We start from the raw sequence: 21,615 nt of genomic DNA, 5'->3' as shown, positions 1-21,615 counted from the left end.
AACATCAACGACAACAACGATGTCAAGAACAACATCAACAACAAATCAATTATAGTTATAGAAATCTTCAAAGTTGTTTCAAGACAGGCTGGACAATAAATTTTATGAGCAGTTGAAAATTATTAAATTTTTCTACCTCAATTCACACAATATAGTTCATAGTAAGCGTTATGTTTTATTATTGTTTCACAGGTAATGTGTTTAAATTATTTGCAGTTTCACAATTCATTTTCATTATTTCTCGGAGGACATAATATATATTCTTAAAATGAAATTATTTTATATTAATTTTTAAATAAAGTTTTTCTCTTTAGTTCATTAATGCACTATTTTTTGTTATCTCATTTAAAAAGATTTTTTTTTTATTTTATTTAGTTGAATTTTTTTATTTCGGAAACTTTAAAAACAGGAAATTTAAAAATTTTATTTCTACAGAAAAGTGTGCTGGCCACGTAGCTTAAAATTGTTCCAAAGTTGAACATTTTCAAATTAATGAATATAAATTGACACATCTGAAGCACGAAATACAATCAATTACGTCCCATCTCCGTGCTTGCTAGACAGCAACAACAATGAAAACACAGCAGAGCTTTCGGCGAAAGTTAATTTGCGGACGTTGAAAAAACAAACAAAACAGCAGAGAGCACCTGCAAATTATGGCAGTAAGTTAATTTATCACAATTTGGCGCTAATTACCAACGCGAATTGAATGATGTGTTTGAAAAATTAGAAATACATTCTGCTTTTCTGAATAACAATTTGTGTGCAGTAATAAATTGTTCATGCTAACGAATTTCTAATAAAGAGGTTTTTTGAAAGTTTTTAGCAAAAAAGTATAAACTGTTTAAAATATGGTTTTAAAACAGAAATAATTCAAATAATTTATTTGAGAAATTGTAATAAATAGCTAACAGTTACAGATTGATTGATTGATTGATTGACAGTATGTGAAAGTGTGAGTAAGGATTGTTGAAATGTTAAACAAGGAAGATGTCTTTCAAATTAACGAAAAATTGTGATTTGATTATTTGAGAAAATGAAAGTAAAAATTGACGCTATGACATTTCATTGACAAACTAAATTAAATTTTTTGTACTGCTTTTTTTGTCAAAACACGCCATCTATGTTTAAAAGTTAATTAAACTTTGAAAGAATTCTTTCAAATAAAGAATAATAATTGAAAATTATTATTACTGTTTCTAGGCTAGGGTTGATTTGAAACCAAACGCTCAATGAACCACGTTTTTATCAATTTTCTTTTTCTGAAACGGCATTCTGCAAGTTTACAAAGGTTACAATATTTGCAAATTTGTAAAAAAAAGTTGTCTATCACCCTAAATTAACCATGAAAAACAAAAAAAAATATTTTTAACTGAAAGTTCTAGAAAATAAAAAAAATTTAATATTCATAACGGAGTCCTGAAATTATTTGTTATTTGTGTTCATCGAAGAACTTACCATTTCAATGCGTGATAATGAATGAAAGATCTAAAAATATTTGGACCTAAAAAATATTCGGGTTAACACTAATGATGCCACTACTTTTGCCGCTACGACTGCTGCTGCTGTGGCTGCTGTGGCTACTACTTTTACTTAAAATAAGCCACTAAAACAAAAAGCGTTTACGAAAAACAAAAATGTCGTGGGCTTTAAACATTAAAAAAAAATTTCATTCATTAATTTTTTTCACCAGTTCATTTAATTTAATTTTGTTTTTCTTAAAAAAAAAATAATTAAAAATATTTTATAGTTAACCAAATACTGATTTTGTATTAATTATTTTTTACTGAATTTAAAAAACTACAATAGTTATTTTTGTTCTATAAGACATTTTTCAGGTAGGCGTTTTAAATAAAATCCAAATTCATATTTTAAAAATGCAATTAAATATAAATGAAATAACACTAAAAACCACTTAGTGTGTAAGCTATTTTAGAAGGATAATTTAAAAAAAATTATTTTCTTATCATTTATTTCATTTATCTATTTGTATGCTTATCAGTGAACGAGCGATTGAAATGAAGGAAGACTTGCATATATGTTTTGTCGATTACTCCAATGCTTTTGATAGCGTGAAAACACGTGGAACTTATGAAAACATTGGAAAATTTGGACATTAATGAAAAAGACACGAGAGTTATCAAAAACCTCTTTTAGGAACAAAGAGCAGTGATGAAAGTTGGTAAATAGATGACTAGTTTTGTCAAAATAGAGAAAGGTGTTAGGCATAGCTGTGTATTCTCTCCAGACCTGTACAATCTCTATAGTGAGATCATCATGAGAAAGATAGAAGATCTGCCTCAAATATCAATCATTGAAGACGTGATTATTAACTATGTCAGATAAGCTGATGACACAGCTCTTATAGCAGATTCAATGAAAAAATTGCAAACAATTGTTTCCAAACTGGTTTTTGAAAGTGAAAGGAAAGGCTTGCAAATTAATATAAACAAAACAGAGCGTATTGTTATCAGTAAAAGAAAAACCACCCCGATCTGCTTCATAATCATTAATGGTAAACAGGTGAAACAAGTCAACAGCTTTAATTATCTCGGAAGTCTGATCACCTCGGATTGTAAATGTGGTATGGATATCACAATAAGGATAGCTATGGCGAAAGATGCATGTTCTAAAATGAAGAACATCCTTGCAAACAGTAAAATCAGAATATCAGCAAAATTAAAACTGTTAGAATTTACATTTTTCCTGTGCTAACTTACGTCTCTGTGTCTTTATTTTCAAAGCATCTGTCAGTTTCTCACTCTTGGTTAGCTAAAACTACAAGTTTTCACGCATTTTATTTTCCTAAATGTTAAAAATGAAAATAATCTTTTTATCTAATCATTTTTTCGTTTTCGGCATGTTTAAAAATTCTGTAATTTCAATTAAATTTGTACTCATTTTAATCAATTACGTCATTTTTTACTCAAATAATATGTCTGGTGATTAATTAATCATAAAATTTTTAATTTTCAAATATGTTAATATCACTAACCCAAAACTATTTATTATATTATCATCATCATTATCATCTTTATTTACATCACTATTAATATCATCATCAACATAATTCTCACCGCCATCATCATCGTCGTCATCATCATCCTCGTCATCATCATCCTCATCAAACTTGACATAAAACCTGCTTTCCTTGCCCGCATTACCACAAGCACAATAACTCATGCTAATAAAATATTACACGCCTTCAATTGTCAGCTCATTAAAACTAACATAAGATTTTACAACCACAACACCGGCAACAACATTAACCAATACAACAACAACCACAACAATGATCTTCACAACAAAGCTAATTACGCCGGCAACCGTAACGGCAACAATAACTTTATTAATATCGTCATTTATCTACATGTACGAAATTGTAAATATGGAAACCAACAATAACAGCAACTAAATTACGAAACAACAACAATAAAGCTATTATATTATCTTAAATAATGTCAACAGTGTCAATAACAATACAAAGAAAAAACGAAATTTACCTGTCATTAATAATATTTACGTAACTTATTCAGAAGAACAGAAGAAAAATCATTTTTATAAATTTTCTAAAAAAAAGGTCGATTTTATTAAAAGCAGCCAACAATAAAATTCTGCTGTAACTGGCAATAACAAAATGTAACAAAAAACAACAACCAAAAAAGTGCGTACGCAGTTGTTTGCACGCAACGCACACATCTGCCCACACTCCGTTAAACGGTGTGCAGTACATTATTGTGTGTTCACGCAATGAATTATGTACAACTGACAGCATTAAATCGTGCCGACTGTTACGTGCACCAAGAAGAATGTTCACTTTCCTATCTCTCAACAACATCCAGCAACATGTTTGCAACTTATATGACAGCAGTACGTATATGAAACGCATGTGCCAGCAACGTGTAAGTGCATGGGGGTTTGTACAAAATTGTGCAATGTTGAATTTTTTTTAATTTTATGAGGGGGCAAAAAACTACTTAAATTTATTCTAGCTTTGCCAAAGTAAGCTGGCTATCTTTTCGTTTTACTAATCTTGTTAATTTTGGTAAATTTTGTTTTCTATATAAAACTGATTTCTACTGAATTTAAACAAAAATACTGCTCTCAACGATACTCACCTCGCCTCCCACCCAGATCCACCACTGCTCATGTGCAACAAAATACGAAACACCACGTCGAAAACAACATGCTTGAATGAAATAATCAAATACTAGCAATGCTGTTTTTATTAGAATTTTCATTCTCTATAAATAATTTCGACTTTCAATTTTGAAAAGTAAATGATTCCCGTCTGCAAAAACCACATAAAACATGTACAAGCGAACAAGCAAGCAGACAGACACACAGCCCTAAAAATACAGTGCAGTATGTACGTGTGTGCGTGCGCTATGTAGCAGCAGTAGTAGTAATGGTTGTAAGTAGTGGTAGAGGAACATGAAGAGTTAACAGCAAATGTTCATCCTTCGATGAGAATGAAATGTTTACTGCCATGCTAAGCAAGCGAGCGAGTACGAGCATCGAAATGAAATGAACATGACATCAACACAACGTGTTTCACACAACATCCTCCCTTGCAGATGTCTTAATATCTTACGTGTCACGGACTATATCTTTGTTTTTTCTTTCTGCTTTATTCAAGTTTCTTTACGACTTTCTTTTGTACCGTTTGTTAAAAAAACTTCTCAGCTTCATTGTTAGGTTTGATAATTTTCCATCTTATATCATTAACCATTTTTTTAATTTTAATAATTATTTTTCATTTAAAATTTTTTCATTTGGCACTTTTATAAAAAAAAAATTTGAATCCCAAAATTGTATATTCAGAAACTGTGTACGTTGAGAATATTGCATAAAATCATAAAATTTTATATACTGTTAGCGTTTTGCGTGTGTTTTACGTTGCGTTTATGGCAGTGGTTGGTTTTTATGAGTGATGTACACAGGATGGATTTGCTACTTTTTATGCTCCTGAATATCTTCACAGTATCCTGACCAATTTCGTTAATTGTTTTAATTTTCAATTCTTCTTCAAAAATATTCCATGGTTTTAAATAAGGGTTGAAAATAAAATACAGACAAATAAAAAATTCTAAGGCTGAGGTTAAGAAAAAGATTATTTATATTTATACATGTTTGCGTGTGCGTGCGTGTATGCGTGTGCACATTGCATGAAGAAGCACGTGACCAAGCAACTGAAAATAAAGATTTGCGTGTGATGCGACGTTGTGCGTATTCGATGCGGCCATCAACAAGAATGAGTTTTCAATTTTTTTCAACGTAATCCACACTTTGCGAATATGATTTTGGTAATGATGTTGACAATGATGATGATAATGATGAGGAGGAGGAGGATGTTGATGAGGATGTTTACGATGATGATGAGGATGTTGATGATGATGCTGACGACCATATTAGCGATGTAGATAATAGTGGTTATGACGATGGTGGTGATGATAATAGTGACTAAAAGTGGGATGAATATTATTTGACATCTGAGCGCCATGATATTGACTGTTGTTGATCAATGTCACAGATTCGTCATCTTGTTTCAATTTTTTTCTTTCTTTTCATTGTGAATTTGATGAATTTGGAATATTCGCAATGCCATGCCTGAAATCTTTGAAATATTTCATATTGATAAAATATTTGATTCAATTTTAAAAAATTATTTAATAAAGAAGATATGATGAAATACAAATTTTTAAGATTAAAATACATTTTTCTATTGTTCATTCAAAGCACAAACAAGCAAACGCGGAAAGAGAAATGTACTCGGTGAATGAATGCTGTAAATAATCATTAAAATGCCAGTCAATCATGCAGCAAGCCTTCCGAGAGTTCTTCTCTTTCTTTACAGACCGACATCTTCATCATCATTTCCATTTTATGAAAAAAATTCTGCTTTAAGAAACCATCGTCATCATCGTTTTTGTTGTTTTTTTGGACGTTTTTCTTTTCTTTTGCTTTGTTGTTGTTTTTTGTTTGTTTGTTTGTCAGTTTGTCTGTTGGTTTGTTTGTTGTTGTTTGACAAACACACATGCTTTCTCATATTTTTTATTCAAACGTCTTCAAACCACGTCATATTGAAAGAATTGCACATTAAGACATCCTACCAGCTCTACAAATCAACATCAACACTGAATATAAGCACGTGCCTCAGTATTCTGACACCAAACAGGCTAACAAAAAATATGATACGATACGGTAAGATCTTTTATTGACTCTAAAAAAAATGAATCCAGGATGACTGTGACGAAGCTCATAGAGAGCTCATCTACCAGAGCCACATGAATCCAAAAGTGCACAAATTAACGCACGTCAAACAGAAAGTTATAAAAATTTGAATTTATTAAAGCAGAATTTCTTTTTTCACACATTTCTATCATTAAAAGTTACCAAAAACAATTTTAAACTCTTTTTGGCATAGCAAGGAATGTTCCATTGCAGAATAAATCATTTCCTAAATGTCATTACAAATCCTTAGTCCTCTAGAAAGAACAAGAGAATGCAACAAATTTGTTCTAGATCTGTTGGTCTTCAGTTAATTGACACATCTAGAATTGTTGACCTTTTTAAAAGTTAGAGGAAGCTTTTTGGAAGTTGCTTGGAGACAAAAATGGCTGTGAAATATTTGCCGATCTGATCAAAATTTAAATTATTAACGGAGAAGAAAAGTTAAACGTGTAAAAGCTGGACAGATTTTAAATTAAAAACTCTGGAGCAGCTTATATACACACACAATCACAATACACACACACACAACACACACATACATACATACACACATATTGTTTTTGAAAAACGAAGCCAACACCATTGGGCTAGAGTTAAACACCAATAAATGTGAACTCTATTTTAAAGATTCACTACATTTGCCACCGGTGTTGGCGAACGTACCCATCGTTCAAAAATCAAATTTAAGTCTTTTGGACACACCCTTGTTTGAGGGCGACTCCCAAATTAAATTTTTTGATAAAAAGTTTTCAGAACTTAAGTTCGCCCTCGACCGAGTGTCTCATCTTTCCGCCCACGACGCCCTGACTATTGTCCGAAGCGCCCTCAGTTTGCCCAACATGATGTATTTTCTTCGTACATCCAGCTACATTAACCCATCGTTGTTGGGCAGATTTGATGATGTTTTGCGTACCGCCTTGTCAGCCATTTGCAATGTTCATTTGACTGACAGTGGCTGGTCCCAGGCTCAGCTGCCGGTGCGGTATGGTGGTCTGGGGTTACTCAGTGTGGTTCAGTTGGCACCAATTGTCTATAAATCTTCTGCCGCTGCCACTCTTGACCTCCAGTCCGCCTTGCTTTGCCGATTTTGTTGTTGCTGTGACATCCCACCTCTGCCGACCACACCTGAAAGCCCTTCACAAGCTCAAATTTTAGATGAGCAATATAAGAAGACTTTTCATGAACTTCTGTCTTCTGGTGTCGGTGCTTCTTCCTCCGCCCGCTTATTGGCTGCAACTAGTGATGTTAGTTGTGGTTGGTTGAGGTCGTGGCCCAACACTTCCGTAGGCACCAGACTCGGTGACGAGTCTGTTAGATTTGCCGTTGGTTTCAGACTTGGCCTAAGTATACAAAATAAATATCTGTGTCGTTGCGGCGCGGAGGCGGACGAATTTGGTCATCATGGTTTGGTTTGCCGTTTAGGTGGAGGCCGTCAACTTCGTCATTCAGCTTTGAATGATTACATTTGCCGGCTTTTTTCTAAAGCTTCTATTCCTGTTTTGAAGGAACCATCTGGCATTTCAGTGCAAGATGGCAAGCGACCAGACGGTTGTACTCTTATTCCCTGGAGAGCTGGTAAATGTTTGGCTTGGGATGTTACGGTTCCTGGTACCTTGGCCGAGCGCTACGTTCACCTTACCAGCAAAGAATGTGGTTTGGCTGCAATCAGGGCATCGGACGAAAAAATTAAAAAATATGAACACGCCCTGCCTTCCTTAGATTTTTTGCCAATATGTATCGAGGTCCTTGGACCCATGGACCCCAATACTTCAAAATTTATTAAAACATTGTGTAAAATGATTGGTGTTCGGTCAGGTGACAGCAGAGAGTTCTTTTTTGCAATAAACCACATCTCGTGTTTGTTGCAGCGATTTCTGCGTGTTTGTGTGTCGGAAAATATTAATTTAAACGCCGACGTGTGAGACTAACGATACATTAAAGTGTTAACCCTTTTAATCAGATGTTTGACTGTTTGCTGTCATTCATCACGATTTGGTTTTAACATACATACATACATACATACAAACACTTACATTCAAATTTTACATATGAATGGAATGGCCGACTACAGAAAAAATATTATCACAAATTTTTTAACCGTTTGAAATTTTGGAACATCAAACATTATAATAATAAGAGTGTTTTAGCAACAATTTCATGTTATTTTTAACATACATACTGTTGGTTCAACTTAGTTATACATTACATATATACATACTGTTGTGTGTGTGTGTGTGTGTGTATGTGTGTAAATGTGTGTGTGTATGAGTGTGTGGCTTGATGCGTTCATTGGTAGATAGATATATTTATAAAAGTCAAAATGTAAGCAAAAGCAAAAGGTGTTAACAAAAGTCTATCGACAATAAATAAAAAATACAAACAGAAAAAAAAATTTTTTCAAAGTACATAAAAATAAAATAAATAGAAAAACTTATCTGAGGACGCCTGACTGAACGAAGGTGAGCTTGCGTTTGAACCGGGCAGAAATGTCTTCATGACAACCTTGCGTTGACTGACCACTGCTTCAAATGTTGACGATAATGTATGTGTGGTCAGGTTTGGTTATTTGCATTCACAATTTCACCCACATGCACGCACATACATGTGTTGTGTGTATGCGTACAAATATTTTTTCTGTTATTTACATAATAAGTTTGTATGTTTGTTGAGTTTGTGTGTATACGTCTGTATAACTAGCAATTTATTTAACTATTTGTATGTAAGCATTGTTATGTTACGTGTTGGTGTGTGTGTGTGTGTATGTGTTTGTGTCTGTGTACGTTGTTTTCAAAAAAAGAACATGATGCATGATGAGGCTGTAATTACGCATCAAAATCTCCGACATATTAGGCTAATTACTACCATTACGACCATACAACTTTGTTTTGTGTGCTCGTACGTGCGTGTCTTCTTGTCTGGCTGTGCGTGTCCGTGTTCAATTTTTTTAAATATTTTGTATGTTGGAGCAGGTTTGTTACATAAACATGTATGAAAAGAGTACATTTTTATGGTTTCATTCAAAAAGATATAAATTTAAAAAAAAACATTCCACCACATTCACGACACCAAACAAAATAATTTCCACAAAGTATAACACCAAAAATGAAACTCCTAAAATGTAACTAAAATGCGAATGTATATATTTTGACTTGAATGTGCCACTCACATCTGAACTGGCACTTGCTAAATTTTAACACAAAATCGTGAAAGTTTTTTATATTATGTGTGTGTGTGTTCATCTGCTTATTAACATTATATTAGTTAAAATGAACATTAAAGACTAAAAAATGATTATCTGTCTATTTATCTGTCTTTCTGTCGGTCTGTCTGTCTGTCTCTCAATCTGTCTCTCAATCTGTCTCTCGACATATTCATACATATCTCTTAGTGATACATACCTTCATTGCATTCCACAACTGCATGGCAATCAAGACACAACAACTTCATAATAGTTGCTGTACTCCAATTAAACATTTTTAGTACGGTTAGATGTATAGTATAGTCTGTCTTACACACACACACACACACACACACACACACACACACACACACACACACACACACACACACACAAACATAGTAAAAATCTTCATAGGCAGGCATAACTCACATTACATTCATATTTTAATATAAATTTCTACGTAGTATATTTTAAATTTTATAAAAAGAAAACCATGCACATAATGGAAATAACAAGGCGTTTCTTCCAGCTAGGCTGAAGGATTGCCATGCTGTCGCTCTCAAATATTTTGTTACTATGAATGAAAGACAGTCAAAAACTTAATAAGTTTTTGGCTCAATAATATTTTAAAATAACGCAATAAGAACAACTTTTTGGTTTAATATAAATTTTTTTTTTATAAATTTATTACAGGTTAAAAGTTTATTTATATTTACTTATTTGTCAATTGAAGTATAACAAAGTTTAAAAGCAATTTGTCATAACCTGATATTTAAAAAAAGAAATTCAGTGTAAATCAAAAAGAAGAATTTTTTAGCATAAATAACATGTACATCAGCATATTGACGAGTTCATTAATATTGACAACACAATCAGCATCTTTACAAAAGAAACTAAGTTTTCTTTTTTTGCAAGATCCTTTTAATCAGCGCTACAAAAAGACGAAGAAGATGAAGAAAAATAAAATGATGTCGTCGTCCATTGCATATTCACCACCGTCAGACAAACTTGTGCACGTACGTGAAGCAGAGGAAGAGAGCGAAGAGGAAAAAACTGAAAAATACAAAACTGAATGTAGAAAAGTGGAAAAGTTTGAAGATAGCACAAAAACAAACAAGACAAAACATTAAATTGATGCCAAAAATAGAAAAAATATCAATAGAAAAGGTTCAAAAAATTTTATATTTGTAATTTGCATATAACACAGGCACAACGTACATTTCACATATACACATATTCACACAGGCAGATAAACATTTTTACACAAATACGTATGCGCTGCGCACAAACAAACATGCACTGCACACACAAACAAGCATGCACACACAAACAAACATGCACACACAGACAAGCATACACACACAAACACGCATGCACACACAAACAAGCATGCACACACAAGCGTTTACAGAAATTGGATAAAAGGCAGCAGTAGATTCTTCAAACGCAGATGAAGCATCAACGAATGTATTGGCAAATCACGATTGAAAAAAATGAAAAAAAAATAACCTGAGAAATATTGCGCTGAGAAGAAGGAATAACAAAAAGTTTACAGTTGGAAATAAAAAAAGTTAGGAAGAGAAAGAAGCGAAAATGGAAGCAAACGCACACGCGCTCGCATAAAATATTCCTCTTTACGAGCTATAGATATTTATCGTGCTTTATTGAAGCTGCTTACATTGTTTTAAATGTTTGCTACGTTAATACATGAAACACAGCGTGCCATTACATTGACGCATCTTCCAATCTCTTTCTCTCTCTCTCTCTCTCTCTCTCTCTCTCTCTCTCTCTTTCTCTCTCTCTCTCTTTCTCTCTCTCTCTCTCTCTCTCTCTCTCTCTCTCTCTCTCTCTTACAATCATCGTTATTTTATATTCTTCTTTGTTTCTTTACTTTTTCAATAAAACTTTCTACTTACCTTTGTTGTTCTGAAATTTCTTCATTATAACCATTCCACGTCCTTTCAACCACTCAGACTAAGTAACTTTTTTTTCTTTTCATTTCTTTTCTAATTTTTTTTGTATTGTTTTTAACTTTTCTACTGCATGTATGTTTAGATGGTACTGACTTGTTTCCATTAATTAATGCGGGAATGTGTTTTCCTATCTGCGAGTTCTTTCATTTGCATTCGCAGGCCATCCCATAGTTCCTCCTCCTTTTTCTTTTTCCTCCTAACATCATCGCAGTCCTTTTCATCATCTCATCCATCTCCACCATTCCTTTCATCATCATCATCATCAAAACCTTGATTATCTGGAACTGTCATCTTATTCTTCCTAGATATTTGTCTCATAATTTTTTTTATAATCTTCATCATCACACCAACCTAAACTCAATTATCTATCATAATTATCATCACCACCACACCAATCTTACCTCAATCATCGTCATTATCATTCCTAATTTATTTTCCATCATCACCATCATCATCATCATCCTTTTCGTCATCTTCATCATCTTCTTCATCTTCATCATTCCAGTGCACAACAGTCTGTTTGCTCTTTTCGCGTTCGCCTTCAAAATTTTTACTAACGTGAAATAATTTTTATGCGCGGTTGTCCGCGTGTAAGTCTGCTTTATTAAGTCTTTGTGTATGTGTGTGTGTATGTATGTGTGTGTATGTGTGTGCGTGTGGTGTGTGTGTGTGTGTGTGTGTGTGGTGTGTGTGTGTGTGTGTGTGTGTGTGTGTGTACTGTGTACCTAGTCATATATCTGAGTTGAAGGCATGTTCAAAGCAAAGTATGCTGATAATACCAATGTATGTTTCTACAACTCTTAACAAATCATTAGAGTTTTTAAACTAGAAACTTTTTCACGTTTAAAAATAATAAAAATAACACGTTAAATAAGATTCATAGTAAAATGAAAATGGTGACAACAAAAGTATATAATGCGAGTCAACGTGTGTTTTGGCGTGTCTGCATGCGTATGTACGTATGTGTGTGAGTATCTTTGTGTGAGTGTTTGTGTCTGCTTATATGTGTGTCAACATATTATTTTGTGTCTATATGCGAACGCCTGTAAATGTTGTTAAGTTTTTGTAAAGGTGCGTGTGATTATCTGTGGTGGGTATTATATGTACATTACGATTGGGCAAGCGTGAGATCAAGTGTGTGTTGTGTGGGTGTGTGTGTTGTGTATGAGTGTGTGTTTTGTGGGTGTGTGTGTTGTGTGTGAGTGTGAGTGTATGTATATGTGTGGGCGTGTGTGCGTTCGTGCGTGCATGTTTCGTTTGATTCCAGGTTTAACGAATGTCTTTTAACTGGGATAAGCCGATTGGCGTGATAGTGTGATTGATAGAGGTAGCGAGTGATTTCGTAGCGGCACGGTAATAGAACACGACTGGTTGAATAAATGAATAAATGAATGGATGGGCAGAATGTGTGAGCGCAAATTATTCAGCTATGCAGCTTGATACGCGCGTTCACATTACGTTTGCAACATAGAAAGGGCTTCAAGTATTAAAGAAGTTTGTATGAAAAACATTCTTGAGCAGAAATGCGGGCACAAGATATCTCGCGCACTTCAAGCGTAAATGTTGATGCTCGTTAACAATGGCATGCATGCGATGCACACTTTAACATAGATGGTAATATATCGCTTTACCAGACGCTGTCACACTTCATCATTACATTTTTGTATTGGTTTATTAACTAGGAGACCGTGAAATATGGACATTTTATTTATGAACTATTATAACAAATCACTGTTAACGCTGCATTTCAGTTCTTTACACTACTGTTTGATTTTTATCTATATGGTTTATTGTTTGTTTGTGTAATTGTTTATTTTTTGTTGTAATTGTTTGTTTTTTATATGTACGTGTGTAAGTTTTCTGTCTTCCTGTTTGTGTTTTTTTTTATTTGAATGTTTGACTTGAAATATGACTTTATTTACTCTCTGCATGTTTATGGTTTTATGCCACTTAACTTGTATGTTTATGTGTTTTTTGTTTGTTCCAATGTGTATTTTATTGTTTATAAATGAGAGGAATTATTTGATTGGTCGTTGGTTTGGTTTGTGCGCTTGTAAATAAATAATGCTGCGTTACAAAATTGTACGTGCAGAAATAGATCTCAATGATCAAATTTTTGGTAAAAGAGTCAAGCCTGCTCAAATTTCTAACTTGATTGAAGTACCACAATTCAAACTATTTATGTGCATAACGTATTTTTGTTTGCCTTTACAAGTTTGCACCTGAGTTTTTTTTTATTTTTTTCTTGACGTTTGTGTCTGCATTTGTGATGGTACATGCATGAGTGTGGCGTGTTGTTGCTGTATTTAATTTTGTTTCCTTTCAGATGGCCCAAGAAGTTAAACTTCGGATCAACTTCTTCTGTTTTAGACAAATAAAAACATTGTTGATTGGCGAATTGCATTGAATGTGAATGTTTATATATGTACGCATATTGTGTTATACAAAACAAAACTTTTTTTACATGAAAACGCATATCCAAATAATGAGGAGAAAAAACTCTATATTAAGGATGAATCAATTTTTTCAGGTGTAAGACCTTGCATCAATACAAGAATAAATTTGAAACAACAAAAACACGAATTTCTATTATCAAGCCAAATCTATATTATTAACACTCGCATTGATTTGCGTTCGTATATAAATACACACAAACAAACATACATACACACATACTTACACACATACATACATACACACATACATACACACATACACACACACAAACAAACGTAGGTACCGGTGCCAACAACTGAAAATTTTCTCGCCAGTGTAAAATTACAGCTCTGCAGTAACAATTCTCGGTGCAGCAATTAGTTCTGACAGCATTTCAGTTGTAGAAAGGTTTTGTTGCTGTTGTTGTCAACGTTGTTGTTGTTGTTGTTGTTGTTGTTGTAAGTTTTTGTATGTTGTTGTGTGATGTGTTGTTTTATGTTTTTCTGTTTTGTTGCATGATGTCTAGATATCTGTATCTTTCTGTAACTTTTCGTGCAGTCGAACCCGATTTCCGCAGTACAACACAGCGACCAGACAGGTTACAATCAATCTTTGGATCGTTTTATGTTGCTCTTATTGGAAAATAAATTGAGTCATTTGATTAGACCCAGTTATATATATTAAGCCGTCAAAATCTTTAACTTCGAAATAGATCAATCTGCAATCATTTTAATAAAATGTTTGTTAATAGAAATAAAATTTCAGTTTTGAACAGACTCAATTTTGTTCATCAAAACTTACTAGGACAAATTGAAAAATTTGATTTTAAGTTAATAAACACCTAATAAATCGGTGGAATTTATTTTATATATATATATATTATTTATAATATATATATATATATATATATATTATAAATAATTCAAAAATTCAAAAATAATTCTGATATAAATAAGAGCTCCACCATCATCCTTGCTTGAAGATTCAAAAGAAAATATGATTGAAAATGAAAAAAAAATGAATAAAAAAAATTGAATGAATGAAAAGATTTTTGATGAATTACACATCACGGTCACTCCATGCGGAAATAAAATTTTGAAAAGGAACTTAATAGAGGAATCGATCGCAATGTTTGTACTCGCAAGTAAATGTTTTTCTTCTTTTCTTGTTCGTCTGTTTGTTTGTTAGTTCGTTCTTTTGTTCGTTCATTCGTTTGTTCATTTGTTCATTCATTCTTTTATTCGTTCGTCCTTATTCATCTTGTTCTCAACATATTTTATATGGCATCTTTTTTAACATAATCCTTACATTATTTATATAACATTGTTCAATATTTTCAAATCTATGTACAAAATATTTTTAATTATATTTATTTCAAGATTGTAACAATTAAAAAGTATTTATTTGTTTGTTATGTTCATGTGGTAATTTTTTAAGCCAAAGTAATTTTTTTTAATTTGAAACGTTACTACCACAAAGTTCAGCATTTTTTGATACAAATATCAAGGCTGGAATCGATCAAAACTCCATGAAAAATTCAAGAGTGGAAAAATTCAAAAATGAGGATGTATCGCTTTTCTGAAGCATTCTGATAGGCAGATGTGTGCGCCATTATGCATGTTTTGTAAGCATTCGAGTAAAAAAAATTAAATGTAAAAATTTCTATAGTTTCGTTTCTCGGCATAACTAACATTTCATAGTTGGCTTTATTATTGAAAAGCTTTTTATGTTAAAAACAAGGCATATGCATATAACGTTTGCTATTTATTATCTAGATGAATAATGTACACCAGTTTATGCAATCATGACTTTTGCTAATAGATGTTTTTGTTGAAGAAAGTTAAAGAAAAATCAAATTTTGAAATGTTTTAAAAGTTTGAAAAAAAACATTTTAAAAAAAAAGTTGAAAAATTATAGGGAGAGTTCAAAACGTCTGGACTAAATTAAAGATTCAAATTTATTCAAATTAACCATTAAACACAATTTTGAAACTTTTTTATAATTCTCTCTCATGTGTTTTTCAGAAGATTTTCAACAGCGAGCACGTGTACCTATATTCGTTTGGATCGACGCATCACACGTCTTGCACGTTAAAAGCCAGGATGTCTTTGCTGCACTTGAAGCCAGCCGCCGAAACAACGGCGTCCTACCAAGCATCTTAATCCTTACATCATCTGACAATGAAAAATTACATTCGTTATCTCGATTTCTTGATGTTTGAGTTGTTTTTATCAAAAATCGTTATAATAGAAACTGTAGCGATACACTCACAAGCGTATAATACATGTTTTTAAAAAATCCCATTTTAATATATACCTTATATTAATCAATTTATGTTGTGTTGGTTGTATTTTTACATTCTACACTTAATTAAAATTTTTTGAAAAAATTAACAAGCTTTCAAAGTAAAAATGACATCAGCGACATCAAAAATTTAGCTCAACTCGTTAGCACGCACGTAAACAAGAAATAAACTCGGTCGCTTCGAACTTAACTCTTCATCTTCTTCATCATCCTTATCACCAGTACCATCATCATTTTTTCTTCTTTACCATCATCTTCTTCATCTTGATCTCATTCATAATCACCATCATTATTTACATCATTTCCCTCATCCTCATCTTCATCATCTTCACATCTCCATCATTTTCACCATCTTCATCGTCTTTTTCATCATCTTCGCCGTCACCTTCACGTTCATTTTTCTCCGTGGTCGTTAAAGTGTGTCAGTCTTCGTGTTCAGTTTGAATTTCTGTGCGGCTTAATTGCATGTTAACGTCACTTGCTTCTACTACGTACGGCTATGCGTGAGTGAAGGGCATTTGACGCATTTCCTTTCGGTCCTGCAAAACATTCGGCACCATTAAATCACTGCTATCTTTTTTTCTACTCTTCCAGGTTTATGGATCTCTGCATATTTTTAGTTTGTTTTTTATTTTAAATATGTAACATTTTTTTTCTTGGAAGGAATTTTTAAATTAAAAATTTGCAGGTGGATGTCGTGTCGGTCGTTTGTTAGTCAACAGAATTGACGATTGTTTCTGCACTTTTGTATTTCTGTTTACATTTTGTAACGTTTTCATCCAATGGCGTATAAACGTTTTCATTTACTTTAAATCATTTAAAACAACTACATAATGTCTAATAATATTTTTATTTAACACTAAATTTTTGTTCCATTTAGACAATTTATTTCACAGTAAAATATTTTTATTTAATTTTTCACTACTCGGTAGTTGCTGCCAGGAGCACGTGGAAATTTGTTTGAGCATGCATACAAAGAAGGAAGCATTTGTGCGCTGGTCTGTGCTGATGCGTAATTAAAACAAACCCTATGGCGCTTAACTTCTTATGCTCATCTTTTCCATCTTCTTTCTGTTACTGCTGCTGCAACTATTGTTGATTTAAGTGTTTATGTTGTTGTTGCTTGCTGGAGGTTTTGTTGTTATTTTGAAGAAGTGTTGTAGTTGACTTGACTTCATGGTAATATTTTGTTTCTTTAGAACAAGATTTTAATTATCTAGAATATTATTTGAAATAATAATACTGATGACCTCTGAACGGGAGTTTGTTTTGTTGAATAGCTTCGATGATGTTATTGTAAGACATTCTCATTCCGACCAAAACATTGTTATTTTTTCTTATCCGCAGTTAATTTATATCGTTGTGAGGACATAGATAAGAAAGAGCTGAGATGGAGATGTTCCCGGTGATAATGATGATGTTATTGATGACAATTGCTCTCTTCCATAATGATAAACACGCGCTCTCCATCCTTATCTCACTGGTTATCAACTTCGTTCAGGGCCAACTCCATGTAAATTAATTGAGCATTAATAATAAGAAGGAGAGATGGGACTGATAGAGAGGGGAAGATTGATGTCATGAAGTTCTTCATATCATGGATGTCATCATAAGCTATGATTAATGCATTCTTGTTTTTTTATGAGGTTTCGTTTATGCCATTGTTAATGTTTATGTTAATGTTTACGAGAATGTTTTTTTTCAATTTTTCGGTTTTTTGGTTATTGGTTTGTTATCTGCGATAATCTGATAGCATGGCTTGCATTAAATGCAATGTCGATATTGGTTTCATTAAATAGTAAAATATAAAATAATGAGTTACATCTATTAAAAACTTTTATTCCAACTATGAAATAATAAACTTGATACAAAAAATTGTAGCTCGCATTTCCTATCATGTCGGTTGTCATCATATTTCAAAACATTTTCACAATTTTTCAATCTTCTCCATTCTTCCATTTCGCAATTTTACAAAAACCTTTTTTTCTATTTTTTGGTTTTTTTGTTTATCTGTTGATTTTTTGGTTTATTTGATTATTCCTTTATTATGTTTAAAATGTTGGTAGAGAGAAAGCTTAAACACGCGATAAGTCCCAATGTATATCTCAATGAGGTTGGTTATTCAGCATCATCATCGTCGTCGTCATTATCAATCTTTAATATATCCATCATCGTCATCACAATTCTAAAATCATTCCATTACCATCATCATCATCATCACAATCCAAAAATCCTTTCATCATCATCATCCACAAAAACTCTATCACCATCATCATCATCTCACCATCACCACAAATTATCATAATTCTCATCATGAACCAAAATTCCTTCCCGCCACCATCATCACTAGCCGAAAATCATCATCGTCTAAAAAAATTTGCATCATCATCGTCAGCGTCATCAACTGTGCCGTCTTCGGGAAAATCTTTTATCAAAATCGTCTTTATCATTATCGCAATTATCATCATTTCTATAACTATCATCATCATCATCGCAAACATCATCATCATCATCGCAAACATCATCATCATAATCATCATCGTAATCATCAACATTATTCACATTATTATCATCATCATCATTCACATGATGATGATCACCATCATGTGAACCCTGTCAACATCATTAAAATTATCATCATCCCTGTCAACCTCATTGCAATCATCATCATCGCCTCGTAATCATCGTCATCATCATAACTGATTCTAATAAATCACAAACACCATGACATGCTATCTCACGCCGAGGCAAACTAATTGTTTTTGAAATTGAAGTCTCACCACAACAACATTACTCCTTTACTCACCTTATTACTCACTCATTCATTCACCCACTCACTTATTCATTCATTTGTTTACTCGTTCATTTTAACATTCATTCACTCATTTACTAAACATTTAATCGTTCATTCATATATTCACTCATCATTCATTCATTCAATTAATTTCTCATCCCATTCTACTGAATTTTTAATCATTCATTCATTCATTCACCACAAAATCGCAACTTCTCTCACTCGCTGTAACGTTGATCATGTGTTATTTCTCGTTCTAAAGTCTTCCAGTTACTAATTAGCGCCAGAAGGCCTAGGTTCTAGATTGAAATTAATTGTATTATTCCACTGCTGAATTACCCGCGTATTTCATTTTCTTTATTCCCAACACTTTTTCCTTTGTTTCCTTTTTTTCTCTTTCTCTCTCTCTCTCTTTCTCTCTCTCTCTCTCTCTCTCTTCCTCTTTTTTCATAAAAGCATGTTATTAATTTCTCTCCCGTTGTGTTTCATTTTTAAATATTTTTTCTTTCTCCCACTTAGCTTAAGTTATATACCTGGTTATTTTTATTTTTTTACAGTAGTTGAAAATACCATTTAATATCTACCATGAATTTAACTATAGCGAACCATCAAACTGGTTAGGTTTTACACATCGCAATAATGTACAATGTAATTCTAGTTACACATACATACTCGGGTAAAAGGCCGCTATAACCAATAGGTTATAACTGCGTATTAATTTATTGAAGATGGCCTTTTGTCGTCTAGTAACAAATTCTTTCTTAGTTGTATTAGTCGCGTGTTAATTGTTAAATTATTCAAGATGTTGTCTCCTGGATTGTTCTGCCGCAGTTTAAGGTTCTGCCGTTGTTCTGTTGCATTTTCGTTCTATTTTCATTTCGCTGATGTATGTAGGATAATAAAATAATGCTGAATTAATATCAGATTAAAAATACGTAAATATATCAGGAAAAAAGTGTGTACAATAAAATATTTTCAATTGTTCAAAGTAAAAAATGTGTGCAATCATAATGAAAATATAAAAAAATTTTAATTTTGGTTTTAAAAAGCTAAAAATAAATTGATATGTAAAAAATTAATTTCCGATCCATTTAAACACTAACAGACATGCTATGAAGGAAAACAATTTTTGAAGTTGTCATTACTTATATTCAGTAACCAACCAACCTTATTTATTGTGGAGGAACATTTGTACACCCATGCACGTACAAGCATCTTGGAAGGAACTTTGCATTGCCTGTACGCTTCAGTACGCGTTCATTTGTTGAAATATGTACGTGTAAGAACACAAACAAACGCATTAATACAATGAATGACGAAATCGCTAGAGTCCAGTAAATGTGTGTGATGATGATTGATTGGTCAGCCAGGTACATCGCTTGTTGCTTGAAATTAATTTCCCAGCATTTTCCTTTCCGTTTCACTAACGTGTCGGCTAAGAGGCGGAGACACAGACGTGCAGTTTAGTTAGACCCAGGAGACAAACACAAACGTAGAAATGATTGCGTGCCAGCCCGCAAGCACAGACATAAAGACACTTGTTTAAGCAACCGGAATGCACTGAAATTGCGTTTGGAAGAACGTAAGAATTTTAAACTCACTGTTTGCAAACGTCAAAAATTTTCTAAGCAGAGTTTAGAAAATATATTTTAGTTTGTTTAAGAAAAATAATTTTAGTCATAAATAAACAACAGTAAAAAATGTAAATTATTTTTTTGTACAAAAAAATTAGAAAACTTTTAAAAAACTAAAATGTTAATATGAAGACGGTAATAAACTACCGAAACATTTTACAAGCTGGGCAATTTGTATTACATTACATTACAATTAAAAAGTAACATTGCAATTAAAAAGTAACATTGCAATTAAAAAGTAACATTGCAATTAAAAAGTAACATTGCAATTAAAAAGTAACATTGCAATTAAAAAGTAACATTGCAATTAAAAAGTAACATTGCAATTAAAAAGTAACATTGCAATTAAAAAGTAACATTGCAATTAAAAAGTAACATTGCAATTAAAAAGTAATTTCCAAGTAGCGAGCAGAAATTAACAATATTTGGGTTTCATCAGTCAATATAAAAAATCGATTCCATTATAGTGTCAGTAGATGGCAGGCGGGCTGGTGTTCTAACGTCTGACCGATGTAACGCGAGTCGAAGACAGGGGAGTTGGAAAGTCATTGATCATTATTAAGGAGGAGGCTAACCTAATAAAAAGCAAACATGCTTCTATTTTCTAATTTCACTTCAAACATAAACTTCCATCTGAGGAACCTTGCAAAGGATGCGTTCTTCCTCTCGCTATAACCACGTGAACTAGCATGTGGTTGATGCAGGGTGTCTGATGGGTAAAGCTACGTTACACATGATGTACGTGTGCGTGTGTGTGTATATGTGCGTGTGTGTGTGTAGGTGTGTATGGTGTGCGTGTGTGTGTAGGTGTGTGTGTGTGTGTGCGTGTTGAACATTACGATGAACTAGCGTTAAATCGTGCGTGCGCGTGTCAATAGCGTGAAACCATAGCAAAATTTCTTCTTTGATGTCTTTCTAAATATCCTTATAAGTTTCGTTTTTCAAAATAATTGAGAGCGACTTTTGAAACCTTGAGCTCCATCTATCATTTAACAAATTGATACACGTACATTAATTTTTCACTGGAATTGTTTTTTATTAGTAAAAAATTTGTTTATT

The 21,615-nt window shown here is 32.8% G+C and overlaps 1 protein-coding gene across 1 annotated transcript; it reads left to right on the top strand.

Moving 5' to 3' along the window:
- Nucleotides 1-3,750: 3,750 nt before the first annotated feature.
- On the top strand, nt 3,751-8,156 carry HELRODRAFT_159331 (hypothetical protein; the record flags this gene model as incomplete). The annotated part of the gene is made up of 5 exons (XM_009011220.1): nt 3,751-3,870; nt 6,243-6,329; nt 6,485-6,578; nt 6,988-7,169; nt 7,740-8,156. The coding sequence occupies 5 exons, from the start codon at nt 3,751-3,753 to the stop codon at nt 8,154-8,156; spliced, it is 900 nt and encodes a 299-aa protein (XP_009009468.1).
- Nucleotides 8,157-21,615: the final 13,459 nt, after the last annotated feature.

Source organism: Helobdella robusta (genome assembly GCF_000326865.2).
Source record: "Helobdella robusta unplaced genomic scaffold HELROscaffold_1, whole genome shotgun sequence".
NCBI lineage: Eukaryota > Metazoa > Annelida > Clitellata > Rhynchobdellida > Glossiphoniidae > Helobdella > Helobdella robusta.
The sequence above is the reverse complement of the archived record's forward strand: the minus strand, read 5'-3'. Positions and strand labels throughout refer to the sequence as shown.